We start from the raw sequence: 14,476 nt of genomic DNA on the forward strand, positions 1-14,476 counted from the left end.
GCTCACAATTCTGCAGCCAACTCCAACAGTCTGGAGGGGACTCCTATTATTTCAGTGCCCCCAGAAGCTCTGGTTCCATCAGATGGTCATGTATTTTGTCTCTGCAGTATCTCTCAATAGCCAGAACAGCTTGGTATCCTGTTCCTTCTGCTACACCAAGATCTGAAGAATACACGAAGATTACAGCCCACCTTCCTGAAGCTTTCAGGAGAGAATGCTAAAGGCTTCATGTGAGCAGTACAGCCCCTTCTACCCCAAGGAGCCAGGCAAACCCAGTAAACACCACTGACTCCCAGCCTCTTTACAGCAAGGATGAAAAAGGCTGCCCTAATGAAGCTGAGGAGCTTTTTGGGACTTGACCATCACAGAGAAGTAAAGCAAGGTTACTCACTGGTTCTGTCAAGCTGCTGTCTTTCTCCAAGAACTGTACAACACAGTATGCCAGCTGTAGGAAGAAAACACGGCAAGATTAGAGCTTCCTCAAGTGTACCCAAGACTAAGTTCTACCACCTCCTAAGCTGGAAGTAACACCATGCCCATTATGTTGCAGCTCTAAACAAATCCAGTTTACTGATGGCAAATGGAGACTTTAAGACCAAGCAGGCAGGGCCTGAGCTCAGGACATTTGTGTAATTTAAAGGATAAAACTTCAGTCACCCAGAGCAGTCCACAGTCAATACATTCAGATGAAAACACAGCTACACACAATGGGGAGAAACAAATCTGACTGACACAAAACCGTGCCCCATGGAAACAGGGCTGAGAGAACAGACATTTCTACTTAGCACCCATATTTTTTCACTTCCTATCCCAAATTCTGATTCTCTCTATTATTTTGTTATGTACCCAAAACTGGAAGAAATTAATCTCTAAACCAATTTAGCAGACTAGCAAGCCAACATCTCTATATATCTCAGTGGTGACTAATAGCTGATACACCACATGCACAGGCTGATGACTGCAGCTAGGAAATTTACCTCCGGTTTCAGCAGGCCCCCAGAATTTCACAAGCTTCCAGCACAGAAAGACAAAGCAAGGCACAGCATTAAGACTGTGGGAAATGTCAGGATATCCTTCTATCATCCAGAGGCACAGGCCAAGACACCACAAGAATGGAAAAACCACTACAGTATGGGACTAGTGCAGAGCCCAGAACATCTCACAGCAAGGACTTTGTACAATGTGGCCTGGTGGACAACTCTAAATAATTAGCTTATAAACACATATAAATATATAAAGCTTTTAATAGCTATAAGCTTTTGCAAAATCCCAATCTGCCCTGGAAACTTGAAGCATTTCTCACCTGTGGATGGTACACACTGAGAGATTTCACTTTGTGCAGTGGTAACAAGACTCTGATGAGGAACATCTTGTGTTCTTCCTTCAGAGGCAAAGCAAACCCATTGATTATGCTAAGAAGAAACAAGAGTCTTGTTAAAATTTTGACCCAGCAGAAATACAGTGCCTCTCACCTCATAAAACACACTAGCTCTCACCAGCCCCTTGAGGGCACACCCACCAAAAGCATGGTCATTGCAGCCCAGCCTGCACACTGAGCTCAGCCAGAGTGCTCTTGGCAAGCACCACAGGGAAATGCCTCTGATGGAGCCTGGACTCTGCTCTGTCCCTGCCAGTCTGAGCCCACATACACTTAAGCAGAACCTCTGGGGAAGGCCAGCACTGAAGCAGCTCAGTGCTTGAGTCTTGTGCTTTAGAGACACAAGGAGGATGGCAGCAAAACAGGGCCACAAACAGAAGGGAAGCTGAAACCCTGGAGAAGGCCACCCATTGCTAAAGCTTCTCAGAGCTGTGAGGAGATCTTCTCAGGCAAGATAGCAAGTGTGACTGGACTAAAAGGAAAAGGCTACAACTGTATCAGCAAGCTGGGGAGTACTTTGTGCTCTGTCAGACTGAGATTCCCTGGAAGAGGTGTCTCCTGCAAGGAGTGCTGAAGGAAAGCAGTGCCTCTTCACATAGCACACCAGGCTGGGAGGCCTCTCTCTGGGACTCTCAAAAGTCGCCTTACCTTCCCAGGATCTCCAGTAGCTCTGCAATCCCATTGTGGTGTTCTGTTTCATAGATGAACCTAAAAAGAAGGATGAGAAGTCATTGCCAAATGCTGAATACAGTTTGATAAGCGAGAGGAAGGAAAAAGGCTGAACACAGGGAGTCTAAATGGTACTTAGAAAGACCTCACCTGTAAAATATATTATTGATCTGCCTCCTCACATATGCTCTCAAACCCAGGAACTTCCCATAGATCCTGTGCAGAATTGTTTTTAGGAAATCTCGTTCTCTGGGGTCTTCACTGTCAAAGAGATCCAGCAACTGTGGGGAGAGAAATTCAGTCAGTGCCTGCACATTGCCTGTCAGGGCAAAGCTACCAGCAACACTGGGCACTGCTCCTGTTTGCAAAAACAGCTCTTTCAGCTGAGTGATGCCTTCAGCACCCTGAGCACAGTGGTCATTTCCCTGAAGCACATGACCTCCGAGTCACAACACGGAATCATCATAATTTCTTTCACCTTCAGAAGCACAGTGATGGCCTGCACATTCTACAAAGCTGCACATCCTCAGATTCCCCTGCAAGGTCCCTATTCCCCTCTCCACCAGTACAATGAGCTATGAGTTCCAGTGACTACCAATTGCCCACAGTCTCACCCTGCACAGAAAATTCTGTCTGCTCATTCAAGACAAATAAAGAAAAGTCACACAATCAAGAACCAAAATCTGCTGTGTGTCCTTCATAAAGGTGGTGCACAGTGACAGTGGCAATAATTACTTACAGACAGCACAAACTTCTGGTCAATGTATTTCTTGGCTACATTTGGTTGAAAGTCAGGTGATTCCAGGAACCTGAGGAAGAACTCATATACCAGCTGTTGGGGGAAAAGGAGAGATTACTTAGAAATCCCCCTGTCCTCTCACCAGTGTTTACTTCAGATTTTATGTTCTCCTTCTCCTTAAGGATTCAGGGAAAGGCTGGGAAGCGCAAACAGGAGCACAAAACCCAGTGTTTCCTTATCCAGTGGGATCAGCTCAGCTGTCCTTGCTTTAATGGGCAAGGGTCTCTGGTAGCACATAACTGCCCAAATCTGTGTGAGATCACATCATATCATGTCCCCCAAAAGATAACATCCACCTAACTAACTCAGATTAAGACATTAGGCCTGGGAAACCCTTCACACATCTTCAGCATCATTCATCCCTGCAGAGATCAGAAATCTCCAGAGATAGCAAAGGCTGGATACCCTTGAGACATGCCAAGGAATAACAGAAGAGCAGAGAAATTAAATGGACCCCAGGAAAACATACAATGTCCTCTGCCTCCTGGGTACTGACTCAAGGTTGGCTTGGCCTCACTAAGCCAGGAGAGCTGCATGCTGTGTCCCACTTGGAAAACAAAGGGCAGCTTGCTTTAAGGTTACCAGTGCTGAAACATCAACTTCTGGTCCTGCTGTTCTCTGAGAGGACTTGAATCCATTCTCATCCCTCCTAGTGGTTCAGAGGGGCCACTAGGCCAAATGAGATTAATGCATTTGAAAAGTCTGACTTTGGAATTGAAGGAATGACAGGACAAAGTATCCACAGGTAGGGCCTAGTTGCCAAGGAAAGCAATAAAGAAAAAACTGAGGTGCTGACCAAAAAGCTCAGCATTCATTTGCCACAAACTCATGCTGCCTGCTGCTGACTCAGTTCTGAGAAACAAATGCTGCCTAGCATTCACAGCACTCTGGTGCTGAGGATATGCTATTTCTATCAACACTCACATCCCTATGTCAACTGCAGCAGTGAGAAGTGAGTAACCACTGTTGCAGAATGACAACTTATTTCTTCTCTGTACTTTCTTGCTTCATTCTGCAGTACCTGCCTCTTTTTTTGCCTTTGTCTGCTTGACAACACATCCCTGTGCAAGCGCCTCGCGCCTTCTGGCTTCCACTGCTGAGCTCTGCTAAACCATGCTCACTGTCACTTTCCTAACCCTTTTCACCTAGTCTGTCTAAAGCCATCTAGAGGTGAATGTTGCATACAGGCATCAGCCAGTTCCCAGAACACCCTTCTTTCTGCACTACCTAAGAGCAACCTCTGACCTCCTTCCCCAGCAACCCTTACAGGCTACTGAAGCAGCAGTGGCAGGGCTGGCAGCCTCTATGTGGACTCTCAATTGCCTGGAGATAAATTCACCTGATCTATATCCCCCACCCCTCCTCACCTGAAGGTGTGGCCAAGCAGCCTCTAATGTAGGCTCATCTTCTTCAGGGTCAAATTCTGCTCCTGTGGGATTGGATGATGGTGGGAGCGTCCGGAAGAGGTTCACTGAAAACTGAGGTGAGTGAAAAAGTTGCATGAATGACATTCTGACACCTCATGATAGTCCTCCAGCAAATCCTTCACTGCAGCGTAAAACATTGTGATTTGTCACAGCAGTGCCCACACACTGATCCCTTTCTGCAGGCTGTAGGGTCACAGTCTGCACAGGACCTCCCCAAACGCAGTCTGTGCCAGAGGCAAGAGCTTCCATCACCCCCACACACACTTTTCTTTCTGGAGGTGGGTAGACAAGGAATGGATAGGACTGGGGTCACACTCCTCTCTGACAAATCCCTATCCCCTCCTCCTCCACTTCCCTATTTCTTTGGCACACAAGCCACACAAACACTGGCTCCATGCCCTACCATGATAACAGCTTCAGGGTAGATGGCCTCGGTGACAACATCACGGTTGTGTGTGATATATTCCACCATCTCATTGAGACCTGCTCGCTTCACCTCCTTGAACTTCAGGTCACTGAGGGGATCAGAGATGAAGTCAAAAAGAACGCAGCACTGCCGCAGCTTCTGGATGAAAAGCTCTTCTCGTTCATGTGGAGGAGCATCTGTCAGAGAAAGCAGGGACATCTGTCCTTGGAGACAGGCAGATCATCTTCCTGGCTTACCCAGGTATCTCTGTGGTTTGCTCCCTGTGGTTCCCCCTCCCCTGTCACATCATCCTTGAACTGTTGGAGGGGAAGAGGGAGAGGCAGTGTTATCCCTGCTATGGACAAGGGGTAAGGGAGGCAGAGAGACTGCCAGGCTCTGAAGCACCTATCCCATGAGGGGATTTCAAATGTGACAGCAGTTTCTAACCTGGTAAACACTGATCTCTTCCCTGTACAGAGTACACTGAAAAAAGAACTCAACCAGCTTTCATCACAGATTAGTGACAGCCATGTCCTTCACCCTAGAGACACAAAAGGAGCTGGGCAACACACACTGTAGCCTAACCCTACAGAGAATATGGTGGAAGAGAGGGGTCAGAGTGGCTGAAGCTGTACATTAAGAGATTCTCTTTTTGATACAGCTGGAAACTACACACTGTGTCAGCCTTCCCCAAAGGCCTGTCTGTGTCCCTGAGCAACATCAAGCAATGATGGTTACTGACTGCTGAAAATGCTTTCTCCTTGTCCACACTCATGTTAAATTGCCATATAATGTATACTAAGTGCTAATACCAAGCTGTCCTAACATGGACAGGTTCAATTGCATTATCGTAATTTGTGATGGAAACACAATGAAGAGGAAGCCTGGTCCTTCCCCAGAAATGGGTGGATGTAGGAGGCAAGGATAATCTGCACCAAGGTCTCTGCACTTCACCACCTTCTTGCACAACCTGCTGAAGAATCTGAGGCAATCCTCAGTACACAGAAGCACAAGGGTTTAAACAGCTCGACTGGGAAGGTAAGTACAAAGTTTGCATTGAGAATTCTCTGATTATTTTAGGACATCCATAAATTCTCTACCTGATAACAAGCACCTTTCTCAGAACCATCCTTGCTGCACTGTCCATATAACTAGCTGGACACTGGAAGGGTTGCTTTGGGAAGAACCCTTATACCACCACACTCTGCCTGGAGAAACTGCAGCTCGTCGTGCAGGTCACTTCCACCCCACTAACTCTTTACCTTTGAGGGCTGGGAGTTTTTGTAGTTCCCGATTTTTGCTCAGATTGAAACGGGAAGAGCTGTGCCGGCGCTCCTTCTTCACAATCTGGGGTCCCCCTGAGTACTTGATTTTATTCAGCTGGGTTGGGGGAGGAGCACTGTTACTGGGTCGCTTATTTGAAGTTGGCTGTTGTTGTGTCTGCTGCTGTGACTGCTGTGGCTGCTGCTGAGGCTGCTGGGCCTGATGAGGGAGAAGAGAATAAAACAACTCAGAAACTTTTTCCTACAAGCCTCATAAGCAGACGCCATCAGCATCTTCTTGGAATGAAGCAACCGGGCAGGTTTTTCATCCTTGCAGTTGAGTGCATCTCACGTGCTCCTGCCAGCTCTAGAGCTGCTGATTGCATTTGCAGCATACCTTCAAAGTTAACATCAGTTTTCCCTGGTACCTTGGGTCTGTGAGGTACCACAAAGGCACTGAAGCATCTCGGCACAGCCAGTGCTATGGATATGGAGAGCAAAGTCACATCTAGCAACAACTTAGATGAGGCAGAAATAAGAACTTTCTGTGGTTCAAGCAGAAATCTCAGTGTGCTGCTCTCTCTGCAGCACTCTGTACAACACACAACAAGCAAGTTTAAAAAACCATCAGTCTGCTTCTTTGTCCTTGTGCAGGAAATCACCTGGGACAAAGCAAAGCAGTATGTAGTACACAGCAGACATATCGGCCTTTGAAAGGCGATAGTAAAGACCACTACAATCATTGCTGCATTCATGGTCTAGGAGCAACTACAAACCACATGGACCACATATACAAACATGTGCAACCTTAGGTCCCAGACTATGGGTCTCCTAGCCCATCCTGGCTGCTCTATCTGCCTCACTGCTGTCTGAACTTCTGTAGGTGGGCTTTTCCCATATCTCTCCTTAAAGTCACACAAACTCTATGTCTGCATTCTCCTCTCCCACTGCACTCTTGTTAAACTGCACTAACAGAGGCACTTTCTCATGTTTAGCGTGTGACCAGAAACTCAAGCCAGTGTTTGCTAAACTCAGCTCTCTTCCAACCTTGCTGAAGCTCTGCTGGTTCCAAGTCCCACTTGGATCATAAGGACTCAATAACTGACCCTTTAATTTCACACTGACCCAACCTGTGGAAAACTCAACACAAAAGAGGGCAACATCCTGCCAGGAAGCAGAGAGATTAGCTGGAACCAGCACTCAGCCTACTCCAGCTGTCCTGCATGAGCCACCTCCTTCCTGCTGGTACATGAAGCTAAAGAGTTACAGGATGAACCTGTTTAGGAAACCACAGGAATAGCACAATGGATGGGGAGGAGAGGCGGGTGAAATCCTTGGACATCATCTCCTTCTTTCCCCATAATTTCCAGCTGCCACATAGAACACAGTGATACAAATGCACACCTCATTGAAACAGTGACCAGCAGTGTTTTGAGGGAGTGCAGGAGCTCAGCAGAGCTCTCCACCCTCCAGATCACCAGGCTCTTTCTAGCTGAGTTGCAGCTACTCTGTACAGTCCTTTCCCTGAACTGGTTTCCAAAGAGTTGAAGCACAGCGCTGCAGTGCAAAAGCAAGAGTTACTGCACCTGCAGCATGTGGGAAAGCACCAATACAGGAACAGCAAAAGCTGTCTACAAGGAGATGCTGCTCTACAGATTGGGATTTGTAGAGCAAGTGCAAAGACTCCCCGTGGAAAACAGGGCCCAACACAAAACATAATTTTTTTTTGCCAAGCCATTACTTTGAATAAGAAATCAGAAAAATTTTGGTTCTGGTCTGGCTCTGTTTGAAGGAAATCTTGAGTGGTTCTGTTTCAAGCTCAGCTCCAAGTCAAGATGGGGGGAGACAACAGCATTTGAACTCTCTACAGTTTACATTTGTTTTGATTCCCTTCACAGAGCAGTGTTGTCCCATGATAAGTAGAAGGAGCCAGATGAGCTTGTGATAACAGCAGTGTTTGCCAAACAAAGCAGGCCCAGACTACAAAATGGAGACAACTTCACCTAAAGAGTCGTCTCTGCTCAGTTAAGTTAGGACAAAGCCTTGTTGGCCAGCTTCCAAGACTGAAAAGTTAATTTCTCACCCTGAATACTTGGGTATCAGGGCAATATGAGCCACTCAAAATGTTGTTCAGATGTCTTTGGGAGTCCTCAGCTATGCATCACTCTCCTTCCACAGGGAAGAAAAGAAAAATCTAAATATGAGCTACCACAGAGAAAAGATGGTAGAGAGAGAAACAGAAAATACACGGGTGGCCTCCCAGGTAACACTGAAGGAAGCAGGACACATGAGCCCTCCCAGCTAATAGGACATGTCTGTGTACTCCTCACCTGCCTAAAAACACCACAGGCAAATGTTCAGAGCATGGTGTGTTTACTACATGTGAACATGCTGCATTAGGGGGCTGGGAAAGTCTTTGCCACCAGTCTTCAACAGTTTTCACCATCTTGCCTGACAAGGGAAAAAAAAGCTTCAGGTTTAGCTGCCAGCTATTTAAGAAACTGTCATACACATGCAAAAGTCACACAACCGATGGCTGGAGAGGGCAGATATACTCATATGCTGCAGTGCTCAGAGTGTTTATGATGGACTGCTTGCACAGGCAATTTCTGGTAACAAGCTGAATCCCTGTTTTCAAGAGGTGCTTCCATGGCAGGCCTGCTGTCCTGCTGCCTTCAACTCCTCCTACCTTGGCCACATGAATCAGTAGAGGCTTATTTTAAGTTTCCTAACACTTTCTGCTCTGAAGTTTCCATCCCTGAAAACACAGCAGACTACTGAACCTGGAAGATTTTCTCTTCCTGTACAGACTCCCTGACAGCAACACCACCCAACTGCTCCATGGCTGCAGGCTGCCCTCTACCTGAGCAGGCTCAGCCCCCTTCTGACAAGCAGGGCTCACACACCACAACACGGCCAACAGCCTGGGGGACACAGTTTGCTATGGCTGTTACACTGCACATGCTGAAGTGACCAGAGAATAGCACAGAGGTGTTTGCACCAAGTACAGTGGGGCAGCCCCACTTTCCCCACTGCAGTGGAGCAGCTTCTTGTACCAACAGGACAGACCACCCCTAAATTAATTTAATTAGAACGCATGCACAAAGACTCCCTGCCTCCAGAGCATTTCCTCCCCATTGGTTCCCACCACCACTCCTCCTTAGGAACTTGCCTGCACAAGCCAATGAGCCTCAGGCCCTGAGTTTGCTCTGTGCCATTCCTCTTCAGCCCAGAGGACAGAGATCCTCTTCTCCCCAGCCACCCCGAGCTATGCCAGCATCTCCTGCACTCCCCTACCCATGCATGACCTCACCTCTGCAGGCACTGCTACTGCAGCTGAGTGCATCGTCACTTGGGAAGCCCTTTCTGCTTCATTGGACCCTTGAGCATCCCCTGCTTGCAAAGCTTCCCAGCCCAGATCTGCTCTCATCTCCTCTTTCTCAGATGACTCTTCCCTTCCCATCCCTCAAGTCAGTACCTGCTCTCTTTGTCTGCTGTTACACAGTTTCCCTATTAAAATGAGCCTCTCCGCCTCAGAAGTAACATGAACACACTGTAATGCCTGTCTCTGAATAATGAACTTCAGGTACTGCAGTACCAAGCCCCATGGAGATAAGTGCAAAACATGAAAATACAGCAGCACACTGAAAATGTGCATCCTCACCCAGAGCTGCAGATCGCATCAGCAAGGTTCCAAGCTGCCCTTGAGGCTGCAGAGCAACTCCTCTCTCTACTGCTGCTAATGCCAGCTCCCACTTCCAGGTTATTAACTCTCTTCCCCACCCAGCTGCCTCTCCCAGTCTTTCTGGCCCGGAGGAGTAACTCTTTCTCATCCTCTCATTCAAAGCTGCCTTGGTCTCTGACATGATTTCTTTTTTCTCCTTAAAAAGCCACACAGAAATTCTCATATACTCATCATGTTCCAGAGGGACTGAATTAAACATACCTTTCATTTCTCACTCTCTGCTCTCATGTCTTACTCCACTGCTCCTTGTCTCTTTGAGGCAAACTGCCTCCCCAAAGCCAATGGCTGGCCAAACTCTGGATGCTCATCTTGGAGTAAAACTAAGAGCACTGCAGTACCCCTGTACTTAAGAGAGAATCCAACACCTGCCTTTCCTTGTGGATGTATCTGCTTTTCAACATATCTGCCCTTCCAGATCAGCCCCACTAAAAAGCTCCCTTGCTGCAGAAAACAAAGCACTTTGTTTAGGGGGTTCTGGATTGACTCCTACCCTCTTCATCTCCCTCCACAGAGATTACCACAGGAGCTCCTTGTCCATTGTATTTGCCCAGATCCATCAAAACCGAGCTGCTCTGCAACAAACTTTACTCATTCCACCAGCCAGACAAGTTGCCTGTAAAACAAGTCACAACTTTCTGGTACCAGGATAACTTAGAGTTGATTCCTTCCCCTTTTTCATGGAGCATGGTGTGAGAGAGCAAAGCACAAACTGGAAGAGTGCTGCCCACATGCTGCTCCCCTACTGCAAGTCCATTAAGCATCTACTGACATAGGAAGAAAAAGCAAAGATCTCTTTGGTGCACCCAGTTTTCACCTAAGAACAGGCAACCAACCAACCATAACTCCATAGGGGAATTCAGAGGGCATGAAACTCACAATGGCAGCAGAGGTATCCAGATTGGGCTCAGCCCATCAACCCCACCAGACAATACCACTCCCAGCGTTTCACAAGTCAAACCACCTCTTGCTTCTGACATAAGGAAGGAGTTTTGCTCCCAGCACACATTATCTAATTCTTCACACAATGCGAAAATCATAATACCTTTCTGTGTTTCCTGAAGAGCAAGAAAATCGCATTCAAACTGGTATACATTTCTTCTTATCAAGCAAAGAGCTCTCTTCCATTCTGCAGCAGAGTACTCCAGAGATAGGAAAGCAGCAAGAGGGAACAAACTTCACTGCAGACTCAACAGAGAAAGGGAGAAGAGACCTGTGGCAGTACACACTGCAGAGGTATCTCCTTTCTGCTCTGCTCTCTGTTCTTATGATCAAAGGAGACCCAGCTTTCCATCTTAAAGGAGGACTGGATTTTGTCTGGAGTATGAGGAAGTGGCTGGGAATGTTTTGTGGGAGGGGATTTTTGACACATCTAAGTTTCTTCTGCAGCCAGGTAACTATTACATGCCATTTCAGGTCACAGAAGGAAGCTTGAAGCCTGTCACAATTCTTCACTTCTTACTGCACCACTTGCAATAGAGAAAGCAGTGCCACAGCCCACTGTTGATTTGGTTGGATACATCAGGGATCTGCTTTGTTGGCTACCCATTGCAAGACCCAAACTTTCCTATATCTTTCCAGAGCTGTGAATTCAGCAAGGAGTTCCATACAAATAAAATGTAACTCTGAGCCCATAATGCCAAGGCAGGAGTTCTCTCACTTCCTTGGAGTTCACAGGCAGCTCTCCCACCAAGCTGTTTTCAGCTGCATACACAGAACAAAACAGATAGGATGAAGGATCTATGAAACTGCTGCCTTACAAAGTAACACTCTGATTCCTTGCTGGCCACATGCAGATTAGGCATGAGCACAAAACTGAGTGGCTCAGAGTAGGGTTATTTTCTGAGGCTCTGCAGTGCAGATTTGTGCTTTGGAGTAGACTCTAAAACAACATAAACTACAAACATGCACCTGTAGTACACATTTCTTCCTAGTCTTCACTAGCCCTACATGTCTCCCACACCCAACCCTCCAAATTACAAGCGTAATGTGTTCCAGACAAGACTAGAGCACACAAGCTTCTATGGATGTAGAAGTGGCACAGCTTGTTTGCCAAACTGCAATATTAAAATAAACAAACCACACATACATGCAGGCTTTCTCAGATGTGTATAGCATTCTTCTGAGACAATTCTCAAATTCCACAACCACCACCTGAATGCCAGGCAAACTCAGAGCTACCAGAAAAGTTCCACTTAACACAAATTTGCACTAATTCTAAGGACAGTTTATCTTACTAACATATTCTGCTGAGGCCATTCTAATGTATCTACCTTGGCAACATCCAAACTGAGAGTGAGACTGCACATCTAGGAATACACACTGTGCACTCTTGTGAGGAATGCTGCATTCAGAAAAAAGGCTGCTATACCAAAGTAGAGCCAGTTAATCTCTACCAGTTTATTCTTTCAAGCGTTCCTATACATTATTTCCTAATCTCACTCCTACAGAAAATGCCTCAAAAGACCAGATCTTATTGCTTATCACTACTCTCCCACTCTGACACAAAGTGACAACAGAGTTTATGGCGCTTTGCTCTGACAGGAACAGAGAAGCTACTCCCATCTGTCAGGCTTCCACCTTCTTGATAATCATGGCTTGTCTCTTTCTGCAGCCAACTTTGCCATGCCCTGCCCACCTCTGTGAGCAGCACTCACCCTCAGCTTTGTGCCAAATGTCCTTTTGCAGGTTTGTACGGTATGAGACTCATCAGGTCTCATCCACAGTCATTGTTCCCTATGGGCCAATTTTCCTTCTCTGACTTCTTAAGATCCTGGTGACATGTGTTATCTGGCGGAATAGTTTGAAGTCGCTAAATGAAAGATTCAATTCATCCCCAAAGATGAGCTGCACAAGCACACTGCTGTACCCAAGGTGAAAGCCTTACCTCTTCTGAATTCTCAGCCCCACCATCTTTCCCGCTACTGCTGCTGCTGCTGCCGCCAGGCTTTGTGGTGCTTTTGGTAGACTTAGGAGACTCCTGAAAGAATGAAAACACATTCAGAGAAAACTTCCCCTTGTTCAGAATTTCAGCATCTTTCTGCAGAGCTCAGGTGTGCGCTGCCACAGACCACTCCCGCGGCACGCCCCGCTCCGCACATACAGCCCTTTCTCCCTGGGAAGGGCATCCTGGACGACTCCCCCCAGCTGACGCCCAAGGCGATGCCACGGACCCAAGCCCAGGAGCGATGCTGTAATCTCCCGTCCCGGTCACCGCAGGCTGACCCAGGCGGGGCACCCGCGGGTGGCAGGGCCCCGTGCCCACTCAGCCCTTCCCCGGGGCGCGGCCTCATTGGAGATGTGCGGTGTCAGGGCACCCACAGCCCCAGGCCAGCCGCCCTGGGCGGCGGCAGAGGCGGATCCGGGCCCTCACCCGGCCGCCGGAGTGAGCAGCGGGGCCAGGACGCGGGTGCGGCCGTACCTCCCCCACCGGGAGCATCCCCGCGGCCGGCGGAGCGCGCAGGGCGGGCCGGGCCGGGCCGGGCCGGGCCGGGTTTGCACGGAGGCACCGCTGGCCGCCCCTCGCTCCCGCCAGCCTCCCCCGGGCCTGCGCGCGCCCCCGCCGCCCTCCTGCTCCACCCGACCCGCCCGCCGCGGACGCGCGCCCGCGCCCCCGCCCCCTGCCGGCCACAGCCCCGCGCGCGCCCCCGCCCGAGGGCCGAGCCCAGCGAAGGCCGCGCCGAGGAGGGGCGGCGAGAGCGAGCACTCTGGCCGCCGCGCCGCGCGCGGAAGCTCCCCCGGCGCCGCCGCCGCCCCCAGGGCCGCACCTTCTCCTTCTTCAGCTTGTAGGGCATGGTGAGCGCCGGCCCCCAACCGCTCCAAGCCCACCGCTGCCGCCGCCGCTTGCGCCCGGACCCGGCCGCAGCGCCCCGCTCCCATTGGGCCAGGCGCGCCGGCCTGCCTAGCAACAGCCTCCGCCACCGCCGCGTGCCGCTGACGCAGGGCGGCCGATTTTTCTGATTGGCCACAGAGTGCGCGGGCGCCGGGCACGCCCTCGGGGGTGGGGCTGCGGCAGCGGCTCTTCCGGGGCAGCGGCCCGGCGCGGGTTCGGGCTGGGCTTCTTTCCGCGGGAGGGACTCGGGGCGTGCGGGGCTTCTCCGGACACGGCGAGCCCCTGCCCGGGGCTCTCGGGTCCCCGCTGCGTGCAGGTGGCTCCTGGATAGCGGGCTCCCCGTCCTGCCCGGCTCTCCTCTGCATCACTCGAGGAGGAGGAGCCCCTGCAGCCTGTGCTGACCCCAGGGTCTGCACCCCACCTTTACGGGGCGGTTGCTTGTTAGTGTTTCTTTACACAGTTTTGGGGAGGCTGCCGGTGGAAATAAGGGGGTGAGTGAAGCTGGTGGATGGAAATGTGCGTGTGAGCACTGCGAGGCCCAGCGCAGAGCTTTGTGGCCGCTGATATGGAAAAAGCTGTTCCAGGGACAGGGGGCTAGGACACTTCCCTGCTCACATGGGGCAGCCCGACTAGTTCATTGGCAGGTGGTCCTGCATCCTCACAGTGAAGGGATGGTGTCCAAAAGCCTCCACGGGTCACCTTGAAGCTGGTTGGCAAAAAGCAACCAGCAGGTATCAAGCTGCCCTTGAATTCATGGACCTAAGCAAAGGGCCACCTCACTAGGGCACATAGTGTCTCAAAGGTCTAAGGTCAATCCTTACTGTCATTGTCCTTAAGGTGGTGTCTGCTGGCCTGTTGCCAGAGGTGCAAGAGCTCTCATTCACTTCAGTGGTAAGGATCTCATGAACTGTGGCACATGAGCGGGGAGAGAAGCAGGGAACTGGGTGGTACCAGAGGTACT

The 14,476-nt window shown here is 49.6% G+C and overlaps 2 protein-coding genes across 7 annotated transcripts in view; one reads left to right on the forward strand and one right to left on the reverse strand.

The window, feature by feature from the left end:
- PPP2R5D (protein phosphatase 2 regulatory subunit B'delta) overlaps positions 1-13,611 on the reverse strand; it is a 27,257-nt gene extending 13,646 nt beyond the window's left edge. The window contains exons 1-10 of one of the 6 annotated variants that reach the window (XM_079325382.1): positions 13,451-13,611; positions 12,571-12,663; positions 5,942-6,152; positions 4,677-4,876; positions 4,214-4,324; positions 2,787-2,879; positions 2,198-2,328; positions 2,027-2,086; positions 1,304-1,412; positions 392-445 (exon numbers count right to left, since the gene is read on the reverse strand). In XM_079325382.1, coding sequence (XP_079181508.1) covers positions 392-445; positions 1,304-1,412; positions 2,027-2,086; positions 2,198-2,328; positions 2,787-2,879; positions 4,214-4,324; positions 4,677-4,876; positions 5,942-6,152; positions 12,571-12,663; positions 13,451-13,477 — 1,089 coding nt within the window. In that variant the 5' untranslated portion in view covers positions 13,478-13,611. Of the gene's footprint in view, positions 1-391; positions 446-1,303; positions 1,413-2,026; positions 2,087-2,197; positions 2,329-2,786; positions 2,880-4,213; positions 4,325-4,676; positions 4,877-5,941; positions 6,162-12,570; positions 12,664-13,056; positions 13,252-13,450 lie in introns of those variants that run through there. The other 5 variants (XM_079325380.1, XM_079325383.1, XM_079325381.1 and 2 more) reach the window with 5 other exon arrangements.
- ABHD12 (abhydrolase domain containing 12, lysophospholipase) overlaps positions 13,434-14,476 on the forward strand; it is a 41,808-nt gene continuing 40,765 nt past the window's right edge. The window contains exon 1 of the mRNA XM_079325497.1: positions 13,434-13,440. The gene's annotated coding sequence lies outside the window, so the exon portion shown is untranslated. The remainder of the gene's footprint in view (positions 13,441-14,476) is intronic.

The sequence above is a fragment of the Erithacus rubecula genome, assembly GCF_903797595.1.
Source record: "Erithacus rubecula genome assembly, chromosome: 2".
Taxonomy (NCBI): domain Eukaryota; kingdom Metazoa; phylum Chordata; class Aves; order Passeriformes; family Muscicapidae; genus Erithacus; species Erithacus rubecula.